We start from the raw sequence: 14,334 nt of genomic DNA, 5'->3' as shown, positions 1-14,334 counted from the left end.
TGCATTTTGCCTCTGATTGTGTTTAGCAGTGTGCATTGTGCCTCTGAGAGTGTTCATCATTGTGAATTATGCTGCTGATTGTGTTTGGTTGTGTGAAGTCTTCTTGTGAGTCTGCTCAGCTGTGTGACTTGTGTGACTGAGTCTGTGTTCCCTCACATGAAGGGTACTCTGAGGAGGTATCTGATTAGTCTCCAATAAGCAGGTATGCTGCAAGCCCTCAGTTCCCTGGAGTATATCAATAGTACAGATGAGTAACTATCTGTGACTAGTTTACTATTTACATTTGGCTATGATATTTTGAGCACAGATAAAGCACTTTGTTTATGGTCTCTATTCCTTTCACACCCCTAAGCTTCATCTTTCATAAGTAACTCATCAAGTTTGTGCAGTGTGTCTGACTGGCATGGCAGACATTCGAGGTGTTCTTCATGTTCTGACTAGCACTTCTTGGCACAGGGAGGCCATGACCTGATCCCACATCCCGATACCCCTAGACTAGACAGTGGCTGCTCCTACCTTTGACTATTTTAAATTTGGCCATAGAAGCACCATTATGCAAATGACATTATGGTTCTCTGCATATCATTTTAGCTCTGTGTATTTGTGTGTGTGTGTTCTGCATTCTGTGATAATTTATTCTCAAAACAATGTTTCCTTGTGTATTTTTCCAAATATAAACAATCGAGGCATTCATTTATTGAAAATGTCATAGTTGCCACATATTTAAAGTAATGGTTGTGCCAGAGAGTTGGCTCAGCACATAAGTAAACTGTTTTCTAGAAGACTCAAGTTCAATTACCAACACTCACACTTGGCTGGCCCACAACTGCCTATAAGTCTAGCTCTAACAGTAATTGACATATTTGGGATCCAAGAGCATCTGCACTCAAGTGCGCACACACACACACACACACAGTTAAAACTTAAATCATTGTTCAAAAAATTAAAAATAAACTATGCATGGTGACACACACCTTTGTTCCCAGCACTCAGGGAGGCAGAGGCAGGTGGATCTCTGTGAGTTTGAGGTCAGCCTGATCTTCAAAGAAAGCCCAGAAGAGACAGGGCCACACAGAGAAACCCTGCCTCAAATTCCTAAATAAATAAATAAATAAATAATAAAAAGTAATGTGCTAATGAAGGTCAGATGAAAGACATCTCACAGATCTTTGTGGAAAACCAATTGAGAAAGATAAACCTCATGTGATATCTGAGTGGAAATGCAGTTTAATCTTCTTTTACATACTTGCCATCCACAAACAGAGTAAACAGATGTAATGGGAAAAGGATGTTTTCACATATCAGTTTAAACCTTGGAATGTTCCTACTATGTCATGATCATAGCTCTGATAACAACATATTGGACTGTATTAAGGGATCATACCCATTCCTGAATAATCACATATTTACTGTCCTGTCCCACACGGACCTCAAAATTTTAATTATATACTTTTCAGTGCAAATAAACACAAGGGGACTGACAGAAGTAGGAAATACATTCTAGGATTTATATGAACACAAAAGACAATGCACATTGAATATTTAACAATAAAGGATTTTTTATAACAAGGGTTGGAGGTAAATCTCAGCAGTTAAGAGCATTGGTTGCTCTTTGGGGGAGACCCCAGTTTGGTTCCCAGCATCCACCTGAGGCTCTCAAAAAGTCTGTATCTCCAGTTCAAAAGGATCAAGCACGCAGTGCACTTACATACACACCTGCAAAACACTCAAAAATAAGCATCTATTTTTAAGATCTCAGAGAAATGAACATTCAGGAAGGTGGACTCAGCTCCCCAGGGTCACACAGCAGGTTCGCGGTTGGCCTGGAATGTGTGCTGGTATCTCTCTCCCTCTCCTCCAGAGAACAATGGCTTCATAAAGCAAGGAGACAAAGCCACTTCTGCCACACCAGCCCCAGAAGTCTTTCAGGAACCCAGATGGCAACTGGATGGCAAATGGCCTGTTCCAGAGAGTAGGACAGAAGCCAGCACCATCGGGGAAGAGGTGTGGGCTTTTCCCACCCAGCTGAGCTCTGTTGCATGCACATTAACATGCTCATGGAGCCACTGTGGCAGCATTTGGACTTACCCCCTTGGCATGAGTTGGGTATCTGATAATGGGTGCCGTTCCTTTCCTCTGAGAGTTCCACTTCCACTGGGTAACTTGAGTGGAATCTTAAACAGTAGATGTTATAGTCTTTGGGATTTTTTAAAGCCTATATGGCTTACGTGCTTACTTACTTACTTACTTACTTAATTATTATGTGGTACTGGGGCATACCCCAGAGCCTAGCACTTGGCCCACAGTTATTTTTCCACTGTTCTACAGCCCCAGCCCAGGCTTCGTTTTTTTGTTTTTCTGGGTTTTTTTGTTTGGTTTGGTTTTTTTATATCTGTTTACTTCCTTAAGTGTTCAGGACTCTCTGGAAATAGCTAATTGTCCATTTTTTGGTCCTTCTTTGACATACTGAGAACAATTATTATAGAGTCTGTAATATCTTCTAAGTCTGAGAACCAGAAACAGAAGTAGGCCAAACTGGATGCTGCTAGACCTCTCTTCTGACTGTGGATCCTGAGCTGCATTTGTCAGGAGCTTTATAGACTGTGTATAAAGAACCTAGGGGACGAAAGCAAACATGCATGCCATTTTGTCACAGCAGATGCTAAGACTTCCTGCCTCCACCAGTGAGGAGGAAGCTGGCCATTCAAGTGCCTCAGAGAGAAGAATCCAGCTCAGGGATGTCCTCAGCCTCAGGCACGTTTGTGTTCAAGCTGCCTATTACTGCACAGCTCCAAACTCCAAGCCTTTCTTTACTTGTGGTCTCTCTCTTTTTTTTAATTCATTTTTTCTATTTTTTTTATTTTTTATTAATTACACTTTATTCATTTTGAATTCATTTTTAACATTTGCTTTTGGTCTTTCTTTAAATTTATTTTTAACATTTGCTAAGAACAGGAAACAGAAAGCTAGAAATCTAGAAACATGAAGCTGGAAACAGGTGTGTGTGTGCAGAAGGACACAGAAAGAAGTAACCCATCACTTGCTGTAGAGGTGTAATCAGAAAGACTAAAGTTCAAGGAAGGAACCATGAGTCTCAATATCCACACAGGAATTGGGAGTAGAAGACTAGTTTGGACTCATTTGGTCTGAGGGGAAATTAGCAAGCATAGTTTGACGACATTGTGACCTGATCCATCACACAAATGTGGCAAGGAAGCTCAGAGAAAAGTTTGTGCTCTGCTCTCCCCAGGGAAGATGGTCCCCTGGGAGGCCAGATCTCCATGCTCTCCAGCAGGGACTTGTCAGTGACAGCAGCTACAACTACAGGCTGCAGAGGTGCATTAAAAACCCCTCACCGAAGCTGCGCAGGATCTCCCCTGCACAGAGTCCGTCTTGGTAAGTGCTCTGCACCCAAGGGCATAGTCAGGAGGTGGCCTGGACACAGGAAGGCTGTGGGAGGAGGAGCACTGGGAGGCAGGGAGGTTTTCACATCTGTGGAGGAGACCCGAGCTCTGAAACATTTTCTTCCCAGGATGTTCAATTGCTTAAGGTCCTAAATTTACTTCACTGTTATAGGATATCAGTTAATTTTAACTTCTATTTACTTTTCTAAAGTAAATTACCAATTTCACATTATCGTCTGTAAGTTGTTTGGTATAATTTCTAAAGGTTTTCAGAATTGCTCATTTCTGTGCATCTTCTGAGGAGGTGAGGTTTTAATTTCGAATGTAAACAAATACACTTAATTTCACTTCTGTTGTTTATGTACTATAAAAGGATCATTGTTGATACACTGGCTTCTGTAGTCTGACTACTTAGAGGCACTAAAAGCCTTAGGAAAGGAAATGGGCTGTATGTTCAAACCTTATCTAACAGTCAGCTCCTCATTGACTTTTACCTACTAGAATTTTCTTAGGAGCATTTGCATTCAATGTTTAATTTTATGTCATTCCTTCACCTTGCTCTGCTTGTTGGAATGGTCAACGGAGTGGCTGTGATGATGAGGTAGCCAGGACAATGACTGTCAACTGCACAGTGAAGATGGTCCTAATGGAGATGATACGTGTGTCCGTTAATCTTTTCTGTGTTCCAGCCATTGTATACACATTCCTTTTTCATAATACAAATGCCCAACTATCTCTTACTTCCAGGAAACTTTTGGACAACTGAGCCCCACCCTGTCCTGTTGCCTCTACTTGGTTTTCCCAAACCTCATCTTTTGAAGAACCTATGTGAAGAGATGGAAAGGAACTGTGCAACTTCCCTTGTCCTTGAGAGAATGAGAACACTGGGAGGGAGGTCACAGCTGCACAGGAGGAGTCACTGGGTGGTGGGGGAGGCAGGTTGGGCTGCGGCCCTGTGCAGGAACCAGTGTCAACAGCTGGAGTATATAGGGCAGTCCCCTAAGTCCTCTTATTTCTCTATGTTTAAAGAGTATTTTCTTTCTACTGACTTCTACAGAGAGATTTTTAATAGTGGTTATTATGACTATTGTAACTACATGTGTGACCCTAAGCTGAACCTCACAATCCTATCCATGGACAAATGCAGTGGACATTTCTTAGCTGTCTTCAGAGCTAGCTGCTGGTCCTTAATTGAACCCTCCCACATGTTGGCTCATAGCATCCCAGACTGCAGTCCTTCCACGGTATCTCTGCAGGCAGCATCTACACCTGGCTGGTGGCTGTCTTGCCTTCCCTATGTTGCCAGCCATGTCTCTCCAGTGTCCCTAATTTTCCAAGCAGAACAGCACCATAGGAAGGACAGGTTCTCCATTTAACTGCAGTCCAACCCCAACCACATACAGTGCAGCCACACCCCTCAGGCCTTTTGCCTAGTTTTGCTTCACCTTAGGTGGTGATGGTGTGACATGCTGCTGTCAGGCAACAGGATCATGGCAAACCAAAGTATTTGTGGGCATGAGTCTGGACATGAGGTGTATGTGTGGGGCAACCACACTACACACCATCTTGTCATTCAGAAACAGATATGTTTGAACCCGTGCTGCAGAGGAGAAGACAGATATCCTGCCCTCAAACTTTACCCTGGATTCTGCCCACCAGAAAGGTCATAAGTGACCAAACTTAGAGCAGAGTCTGTTAGGGCTTTCTGCTCTCTGCTTCTGTCCTGACAACTGCATTAAGTCCACTGTCTATGAAATGTTTCCCTTCTTTGGGGCAATGTGAGGTTCTATGTCTCACAGGATGGTGAAGGACTGGGCTTCTCATGGGATGCCACTCTGTGAAACTGAAGAGACTGCTCTTTGATCCCTGTGTGATGGGACTTTTAGCACCACTTCGCTCTGAGGTCCAGACTTCGCTGCTGGCTCTCACCAATGAAAGTGCAGATCTCTCCTTGCTGCTTCTTTCTCTATATTGGGCATGCTTTCTAATCTGCCTGCATAGCCCCATGCCTCCATCCCAGTGCACAAAATTCCCAGATGCAGGTTAGTCAGATGTGACATTTCACAAATTCATTTTCTGTGACCGTGATCTCCTTCCCTTTCTTCAGAGCAGCAGAGGCAGAAAGAGTGTGATTTTTCCATGTGCAAAATGCACTGTTGGTGCAGGGGACAGTGGCTAGGCAAGGGACACTTCAGCAATTCAGGAGGCACGCTACACTTACACATGAAGTAAAAATGAAACATTTTAAAGTCTTTTTTTTAAGAAAACAGTGGTGTATTGGCTCAGAAGTCATTATATGTCTTTCTTTTAATGAGCCATGATGTTTACGTGAGCCATGTTTGGTGAGAAACGTGATTGCTGGTTTAGTTGTCTGTAATAGATGACTAATGGAATATTTTTCTGCAGCATTTCCTGGGGCTGCATTGAGGAAGGTGAATTGGTGCCTAGGATGCCAACAGAGTGTGTCTGGACTGTACTCCAGAGAAAAGGGCTAGTTTTCCCTTTGTTGTATCTGTGAATTTTACATGTAGAAAAAACTTTGCAGTGGTTTTAGAGTACTTATAAAATAAACTCACAAATCATAATCATTATTCTAAGCCCACAGCACCCAGGCAACCCTGTCCCTTAATATCTGTAAGGGCAGTTAGCCAAAGCACACTGAAAATGACAGCACCCAGCACCTTTGATTGACAAGTAAGTAAAGTTTGGGATGGTATGAGGATTATATTGCTATGTCTGTAAATCTCGTGTGTTTAAAATGAAGTAAAGGAGCAGGGAGCCAGATCTGAAGTTAATCTTATGATATTTCCAGTGTATAATATTGCAATCAATATATTATCAATATTTATTTTACCTTTTATTAAACAAATGTACTAAAATCCATGCATGTCACAAAGGTTGTGCTGGGTCCTAGTGATCAACTGTGACCCATTAAAGACTGGAACAGATAAATGTCTATGATTGACATCTTTGCTGAGCTTTTGATGGGAGCAAACTGTCTGTTCTCTGTCAGTATGGAAGCTGACAAAGCTGATTACACAAAATAGCAAGAAGAATGGTCAGTCAAGGAAAGAAAGAGACACTGGAACAGGACTGAAAGGTAGGTACAGAGCAGAGGCTGTGTGAGGTCATGGTGCTCATGCCTTAGAGCACTGCAGCATAGCTGTTGTCTACACCAAGTGCTTGCATGTTCCAAAGGAATCCAAAGAACTGAAGGTGTCAAACACAGAGAAATGACAGTATGTGAAAAGGTGGAAATTATCCTGACTTGGTCAGAGCAGGACACACAGATGTGCTGAACTAAGATACTGTACCTCTCATCTAAGTAAAAATCTGTGCCAAGTAAAATGGAAGAGAAGTCCACTTGTCGAGATTTTTACAATTGTCTACCTCAGTTCTGAAACTTTAAATAGCATAACATGTTCATGGGTGCCAAACACATCTCACTTCTCTGGGAAATTATGGATCCTTAAGCACACGGACACAGAATAAGCTACAGAAAGCAAGCACCTTACACACCTTAACTTTCTGATGAAATTCCTTTCCCATACATGATGGGAAAAAAATTACAGCAACATTTTATTCCTGTTTAGGAAATGTGAATGAAAACATAAACAGCAATCTTAAATTGTGTTGTATTTACTTATTTGAAGTGTGTGTGTGTTATGTCTGTGTGTATATCAGTGTGCTGTTTGCATGTGCGGTGCTCACAGAGGGCAGAATTCGGCATGTAAACATGTATTCTAAATGTGTGCTTAACACTGAGCCGTCTCTCCAGGGCAAGCACGTATTTTACAGGAAATACTCTATCTAACCTCTTCATCAACATTTCTAATATAAATTAACTCGTGATTTATTTACTTTTATTTTTACTTATTTGTTTGCATTGTATGAGAGTGAGCACAGGTGCCATAGAGGCTAGATGAGGTCATTCATGCCCTGTTGCTGGAGTGACAGGTGGTTGTAAGCCAGTTGACTTAGATGCTGGAACTGAACTCAAAGGCCCTGCAAGACCAGCCAGAGCTCTTAACCTCCAAGACCTGGCTTCAGCCTCCTCTATCTGCTCTTGCTGTGGCTGTGACCTGACTATCTGCTTTGTGCTCCTGACTTCACCTCTCATGAATTGTGGACTATGACCTGGGAGTTAATCCAAATAAACCCTGTCCTCCTCTAAGCCAGTTTTGATTATGGTGTTTTAGTGCAGCAACAGAAACAGAATGAGGAAATAATCAAAACTTCTGAAGCTTTTCCTATATCTGACAAGATGACAAAACAAAAACCAGGCAATGCCCCCAAAAAACTCAAAATGAGGCAGTGGTAGGGAATCATTTCTATAATACATGATCATTTTAATTTACAGGAAACTTGAAGCCCACCTATAGGTACATAATCCAGCCATGACTGACAATGAGGGGGTTTGGACCTCAGGAAAACTTGAGTACTGTGGGGTGTATTGGGCTGGGTCCACCAATATTCCTAAAGGCAATAGTGTTTGGTACCAATGTTGCTGTTACTGTTTGTGGTGAATAATTTCTCTTGCCTTTCTTCTCAGATGTTTACTCTAGTTCCTTGTTTCATACAATGATAAGAATCAAGACCCTTTATGGAGTTGTTGACACATTATACATTTTTCTCTGAGGTAGGCTTTGGGATCTCCTTCAACATTATCCTCTTCCTCTTCCACCTTTTTGAGTTCCTTCTTGAACGCAGGCTCCGGATCATTGACCCACTCATCAGTGTCTTGGCCCTCATCCACCTTGGGATGCTAACAGTCATGGGGTTCACAGCTGCTGACATTCTTGCATCTCAGAATATGTGGAATGACATCAAGTGTAACTCCCTTGTCCACTTGCACAGGCTTTTGAGGGGCCTCTCTCTTTGTGTCACCTGCCTGCTGAGCATCCTTCAGGCCATCATCCTCAGCCCCAGAACTTCCTGTCTGGCAAAGTTCAAACCTAAATCCCCACAGCAGAGCCTGTGCTCCCTTCCTGTGCTGTGGGCCTTCTACATGTCCTGTGGTGCTCAGTTCTCCTTCTCCTATGTTGCTGAGTACAATGTCACCTCACATGGTCTCATATTTGTCACAGAATCTTGCATTATTTTACCTATGGGGTATAGCAGCAGACCCTTATTTTCCATACTGAGGATATTTCGAGATGTGTTCTTTCTAAGTCTCATGGCCCTCTCCAGTGGGTACATGGTGGCTCTCTTGTGCAGACACAAGAAGCAGGCTCAGCGCCTTCACAGCACCAGCCTTTCTGCAAAAGCGTCCCCAGTGCAAAGGGCCACCGGTATGATCCTGCTGCTCATGAACTTCTTTGTGCTGATGTACTGTATGGACTGCATCATATTTGCCTCCAGACTGATGCAGGATAGTGACCCAGTCCACCACATTATCCACATGATGGTCTCCAATGGCTTTGCCACCGTCAGCCCCTTGCTGTTCATTGGCACTGAGAAACACATTGCTGGCTTCTTCCAATCCTTGGTGGGGAGGACAGCACATGCTTAACTAGTGAGAAAAAGATAAGTTCACTTAAGGAGCCAACTGACAGATGCTCGCTGACAGATGGTGAATCCCAGCCTAGTGCTCATGCTCCTCCAGATTAGTGAATAAATGACTCCTGCTTTGTTAAACTGCTTCCATTGAAATGTGGGTTACAGCACCTGTAGATATTTGAGCCAAATGTCTTCATGCGCATTTCTGCTTGGTTTCAGCAGGGGACCTGTTACACATCACAGATTAGGGTGCTCTGTGCACCTATCAATAACCTAAACTGTATAGCACTTTTTAATAAGCCAATCATCTCAACATTTTGTATTTTACCTAATTAAATATGGATGCATTATCACAAAATCGGGTATCATTTATCAACAGTTCTTTCATAGTTAAGGAAAAGTAATTGATTCAAAGTCTCAGATGCTTGCTTGTTTATATTAACAACACTTAACCACAGCCACGATGGAAATAACTCTCTGTCCATAAGCAGATGAATGTACCAACCACATGTGGCCTTTATATATCATGGACTATTACTCAGCTTGAACAGGAAGGAAAGCCACATGCAGGTGTAGGTCCACCACAGAGGAATACATACTTCCCGTGACATGTCAGTCACAGAATGACAAGCTTCTGTACATCTAGGGGTGGAACTGAGAGTACTGTACTGTAATTTTTCAAGAAAGAAAAATGCAATGGTGTTTGCCAGGGGTTGAGGAATGGCACAGTGGAGAATTCTTAATTGGTGTAGAATGACCATTCAGAACAAGAAGAAAAAACAGTAATCTTCTGAAACCAAATGAAAGGCTGGAGGGGTGGAGGGGGTCTGGGCTGGGTAGAGGTGAGGTAACAGTGCTTTCTGCACAAGCATGAAGACTGAATTTGAATCTTCAACAGCTATATAAAAGCCATGCTGTGTGTGAGTTCTTGTAGCCCCCAGCACTGAGGGGGCAGAGACAAGTAAGTCCCTAGAGCTCATTGACCAGATACCCAAGCCAGCCTGATAAGATTCAGATTGATTAGGTTCATTTGCCATGCAATCATGAGGACCTTGGCTAGAGTGCAGAGAACCCACATACAGCCAGACATGATGGTACCTTTCTGTACTCAGTGCTCCTATGCTGAGATGGAAGCAGAGATAGGAGAATTCCTAGAAGCTTGCAGGTCAACTAACCTGAAGTACACAGCAGAGAACAACAAAAGAAACTTTCATTGCTTATTAGATCAAGATTGCTTACTATGGCTTCAAGGAATTAAACCAGGCTCGTAGGAGGGATCGCAGCAAGGTTGAGGCTGTGACAATTTTATGGAGAACAATCAGACCTTTTATACCTTTGTCAAAAACAGATATAATGGCCATTGCCAGGATCAACACAGTGGTCGTTGCCAGGATACATTGATGTTTGCAAGCACTGGAGGGTACACAAGGTTATGTCTAAGAGTAATTGTCCTGTCGAGTTTCCATGTTTCCTTGACTACTAAAGAAACATACAGAGAAATGTTGTTGTTATTAAAAACAAAATCCCAAGCGTTCAATTATTACCTATTAGGATCCAGATGCTGGGGTGAAAGCTTGCTAGCTCAGAGAGGCAGAGAAAGACCTTCCTGCTCAGCTGATCTTCCTACTCAGCTCACGTCCCAGAAGGAAGCACCTTCTTCTCCACACTGTCTTAAATTCCCTTCACCTCAAGCCCCTCTTTCCTGTTAACTTCCTGTCAGCTGGTTTTTTTCTCCACCTCTTTACCTGGGGTTAACTTTACTTAATCCTGTGTACAGAAAGCTCTTAGATTAAAGGTGTGTGAGGGCTGAGCCACACCAAACAAGAAACATTTTGCACTCTTACAATAGGATCAAATATCCTGCATCAGAGAAACACAAAACTGCCCAACACTTCAGGTGCCTGCAGGAGTGTGTCAGTCTCTCAGGAACTGAAGATGCTTAGTGTCCCAAGAGCCACGAACCCTAACTTAAGAACCCCTATGCCGCTCAAGGCAGCCAGGCCAGGCCAACTAAATGGTTCCCTGCAAAGATCCTGTCCCACAGAGAGTGAAATGTACGATCTGAGCTTAACCTCTTACCTCCACATATATGTTCTTACACACACTCACACACACACACACAGAGGATGAAATGTATAAATAAGGTGGGTGATGACAGAGGAAGACAGTTAACATTCATTTCTGGCCTCTACATACACAGACTTGCACATGTACATACATACATATGTACTAACCCACACAAATATGTAAGTATGCCACACTCACCACACTCAAAGAAAATTTAAATGCCAGTATAAGGAGCCTAACTCTTTGCAGAACTCTCTGATTCAGGGAACTGAAAAGATAGATATATAGGAACCTGGCTGTCTTTTACCAGGAAGGAAGTGCCCCAGATAACACAGGGGCAACCAAGGACTGGAGAGGGAGGATGAGAGACCCCTGAAGAGCCAGTGCTGGAGAGTGAGCATCAACAGCAGGCAGAACTGGCAGTACAGAATGAACATGTCACTCCACAGGGACAGACAGAATGACCGCACACAGTAAGTGAGGGAGAAGAGGAAATCTTCCTAGGAAGAATTTAATTATTGTGCATAGGTGATTCCTCTCAGGGGCATGAAGCTTGAAAGCTTGGGCCTTCCATTTATGGTGTTGGGCAGGCATTGTGACTGGCTTCCAAAGAACAAAAGAGGAAGAGGTAGAATGTGCAACCATGGAGGATGAACCAGGCAAGGCAACCTTGACCAAGGGATGACCACAAAGATGGCATGTGGCCCTCACATATTCTCTCCTTAGACCCCTTGGGGTGGGGTGGAAAGACTTCCTCTGTGCATCCCACAGGTGGTCTGTGCACTGGAGTCAGCATAGCAGGAGCCCAAATGAGTGTGCAAGGTCACTGTAGCCACAGTTCCCCCTTCCTCCCTTCTGCCCACACCAAAACACACCTCAGCTCAGGCTCTCAGGTTCCCTGCAGTGGGATGCTGGAATAAGGAGAAAATTCATCAGCTTGGGCTGATCAAGAGAACTGGGGAGAGTGAAGGCCTGGCCCCCTTTCACTGTGGCACTGGGCTTTGAGCTATTAAAAATCACTGCTTTTGACAAGTTTTACAGTTCTCAGGTCTTGTGAATTCTTGAAGGAGGCTGGGAAAGGGGGGAGAGCATTCCTTCATAGTACTTACTGGACTCTGCCTGGATGTTCTGAGCAGAAGGTAACTCAGTCAAACAACCTATGCAGACACCAGCTATAACATGTCTGTGTACATTGTGCGCATGCGTGTATGAACTTACTGGGTGTCCTGTACAGCTACTAACTTCCAGGCTGAGAGTTCTGAGAGGGAAAATGAATCTGATCCACCCTAAGATCCAGACCCTCCTGAGATCAGACTGACTGCAGACTTAAGGCTGGCAGATTGGTGCTAGTCCAGGCTAGTCTCCCATTTGCAACTTCTGTATGGGTCCAGGGGGAGGCATTTCCCACCTCCCTCCCTGCTCCCCCACTATGACCAAGTGAGTGTTACATCTTCAAGCAAACCAAGCTATCAACACCTCAGGACTATGCTTGGCTTGGTGCTTTGTCGCCACCTGCAGGAAGCAGAAGAGAAGGCCACCTCAGTCCCAGGGCACAATCCCAGGGCAGCAATAGCCATGCCCCCAAACTCCCCTGGGCTCACTGGACCCCGCCCCCTGGGTCTCAATCTGGGCTCCAACATCGATTATCTCTATGGTCTTAGCAAAGTTATTCGCTCTATTCTCCTGCTCAAACCTGAAGGACATGGCTCTAACTTCCTTAGTTGGCTGTGAAGGCTGAGGTGCTGTCTCCTGCTGCCACATTAAGGCTGCCTGTGCCTCTGCAAAGTGAGGTTGTGAGATCCACTGCTGCCTCATGGGGCAATCCTTATGTACAAAATCCTGTTCAAGGCTCTTCTTGTTGTCAGGTCCCCTTGATAGGCTGTCGTTTCCCACTTGTATTTGGTGGTGGGTGTGATTGTAGGAAAACACATATTGGGGGGGGGATATTCCTGAAATACCTAGAGCTGCTGGGAGCCCTGAGTTGGGTAAATGAATGGGTGAAGAAGAGATACACTACCCCACGGGGCAGTGTCAGGGAAATCACAGGAGGTGATTAAGTCTTTTCTGGAAGTTGCCTTCTGCACTTCCCTTTCAGGTGCTCAGGTGATCTCACTTGTATGCTGCTCTCTGGTGTCACTGTGTGGTATGAGTAGGAATCGGCACAAGGACCTGACAGGCTTCATTGCTTAGGATTAAAGGTGTATACCAAGAGTGTGTCTGTATTCCAGCCAGACGGATTAAGAGTGTGTACTGGGAAGAACAAGATGGCGGTGCCAGGAGAACACTACATCTGAGGAGTAGGACAATATTTTCTGTACAGCAACCAAGAGACTGAACTCTGGGCCCTAAAACAACAGTGATTGTGTTTCCCAGGTAAGAGGAAACCCCCATAATATGTGAATCATTCGGGTCCACTCTCAGGTCACCCAGCCAGAACCCTACAGAGATCCCAGGTCACGCAAGCACTAGGTCGCCGGACCAGAGCCACATGCCAGCGTGTCCTGATCACCTTCCCAGCCTGAATGGGTGTACAATAACATCAGAGACTGAGAGTCCCAGTCTAGAGAAAAACCCATGGGGAAGGAGGAAACAGGGATGGCCGCGGGCCACCCACTCTCTCCCTGGAAAAGTTCTTGCAGAATGGCGGGTGTGCCCCCAGCACTGAACTGGGCCACAGCCACCAGCACAGAGACTGGCTGCCCATCCAGCTCTGTGTCACAGACAGAGCTGTGTGACACAGGGCAACAGGGACTGGCAGTCCCTGTCGGGAAAAATCCTCACAGGGAACGAAGCAAATGGGGTCAGACTTGGGCCACGCAGTATATCCCTGGAAAAGGTCCCACAGACCAGCCCAACCCCCAGACCTGCTGTGCACCAGTTAGCCTGCTGCTACCAGGAGAGCTGTACTCACCTGCCACAGATTACCACTTGCATACTGGGACAAACAGCCTCAACCTCAGATCTATAGAAGCCTGGGATCTCTGAGATCAACCCCCAGATACTGCTCCAAGGGGCAACCAGTTATCCCTCACATAACTGACCAAACCACAGGACACCCAGGTTACAGCAGCAGCTCACTAAATTTACAGCAGGAAATGCAGAAGCAGGGCAGCTGTCTCTTCTCAGGGTGAGAGGAGAGCCCCCTCAGCTAACAAAACCACAGTTAATACACAGGTCTCTACATCTGAGGTGAGCTATGGCAACTCCCGAAAAACACTAGCCATACAGTGACCATACCCAAAATGCTGAGGAGGCTTCCTTCAGGAATATCCATCTTCCTGCCAAGGGGATTCTGTAAACCACAGGATTACAGGAACCACCAGATTCTCACACCCAACAGCTAAGATAGCCCAATGGGTAGAGG

The 14,334-nt window shown here is 44.6% G+C and overlaps 1 protein-coding gene across 1 annotated transcript in view; it reads right to left on the bottom strand.

Annotated features, from left to right (window-relative positions):
* LOC110566559 (vomeronasal type-1 receptor A11-like) overlaps positions 1–12,674 on the bottom strand; it is a 45,283-nt gene extending 32,609 nt beyond the window's left edge. Inside the window, exons 1-2 of the mRNA XM_060383391.1 lie at positions 12,572–12,674; positions 8,650–8,888 (exon numbers count right to left, since the gene is read on the bottom strand). Coding sequence (XP_060239374.1) covers positions 8,650–8,888; positions 12,572–12,674 — 342 coding nt within the window. The remainder of the gene's footprint in view (positions 1–8,649; positions 8,889–12,571) is intronic.
* Between the last annotated feature and the right edge of the window lie 1,660 nt (positions 12,675–14,334).

The sequence above is a fragment of the Meriones unguiculatus genome, chromosome 5 (assembly GCF_030254825.1).
Source record: "Meriones unguiculatus strain TT.TT164.6M chromosome 5, Bangor_MerUng_6.1, whole genome shotgun sequence".
Taxonomy (NCBI): Eukaryota; Metazoa; Chordata; class Mammalia; order Rodentia; family Muridae; genus Meriones; species Meriones unguiculatus.
Note: the sequence above shows the minus strand (reverse complement) of the source record. Positions and strands in the feature narration are given on the sequence as shown.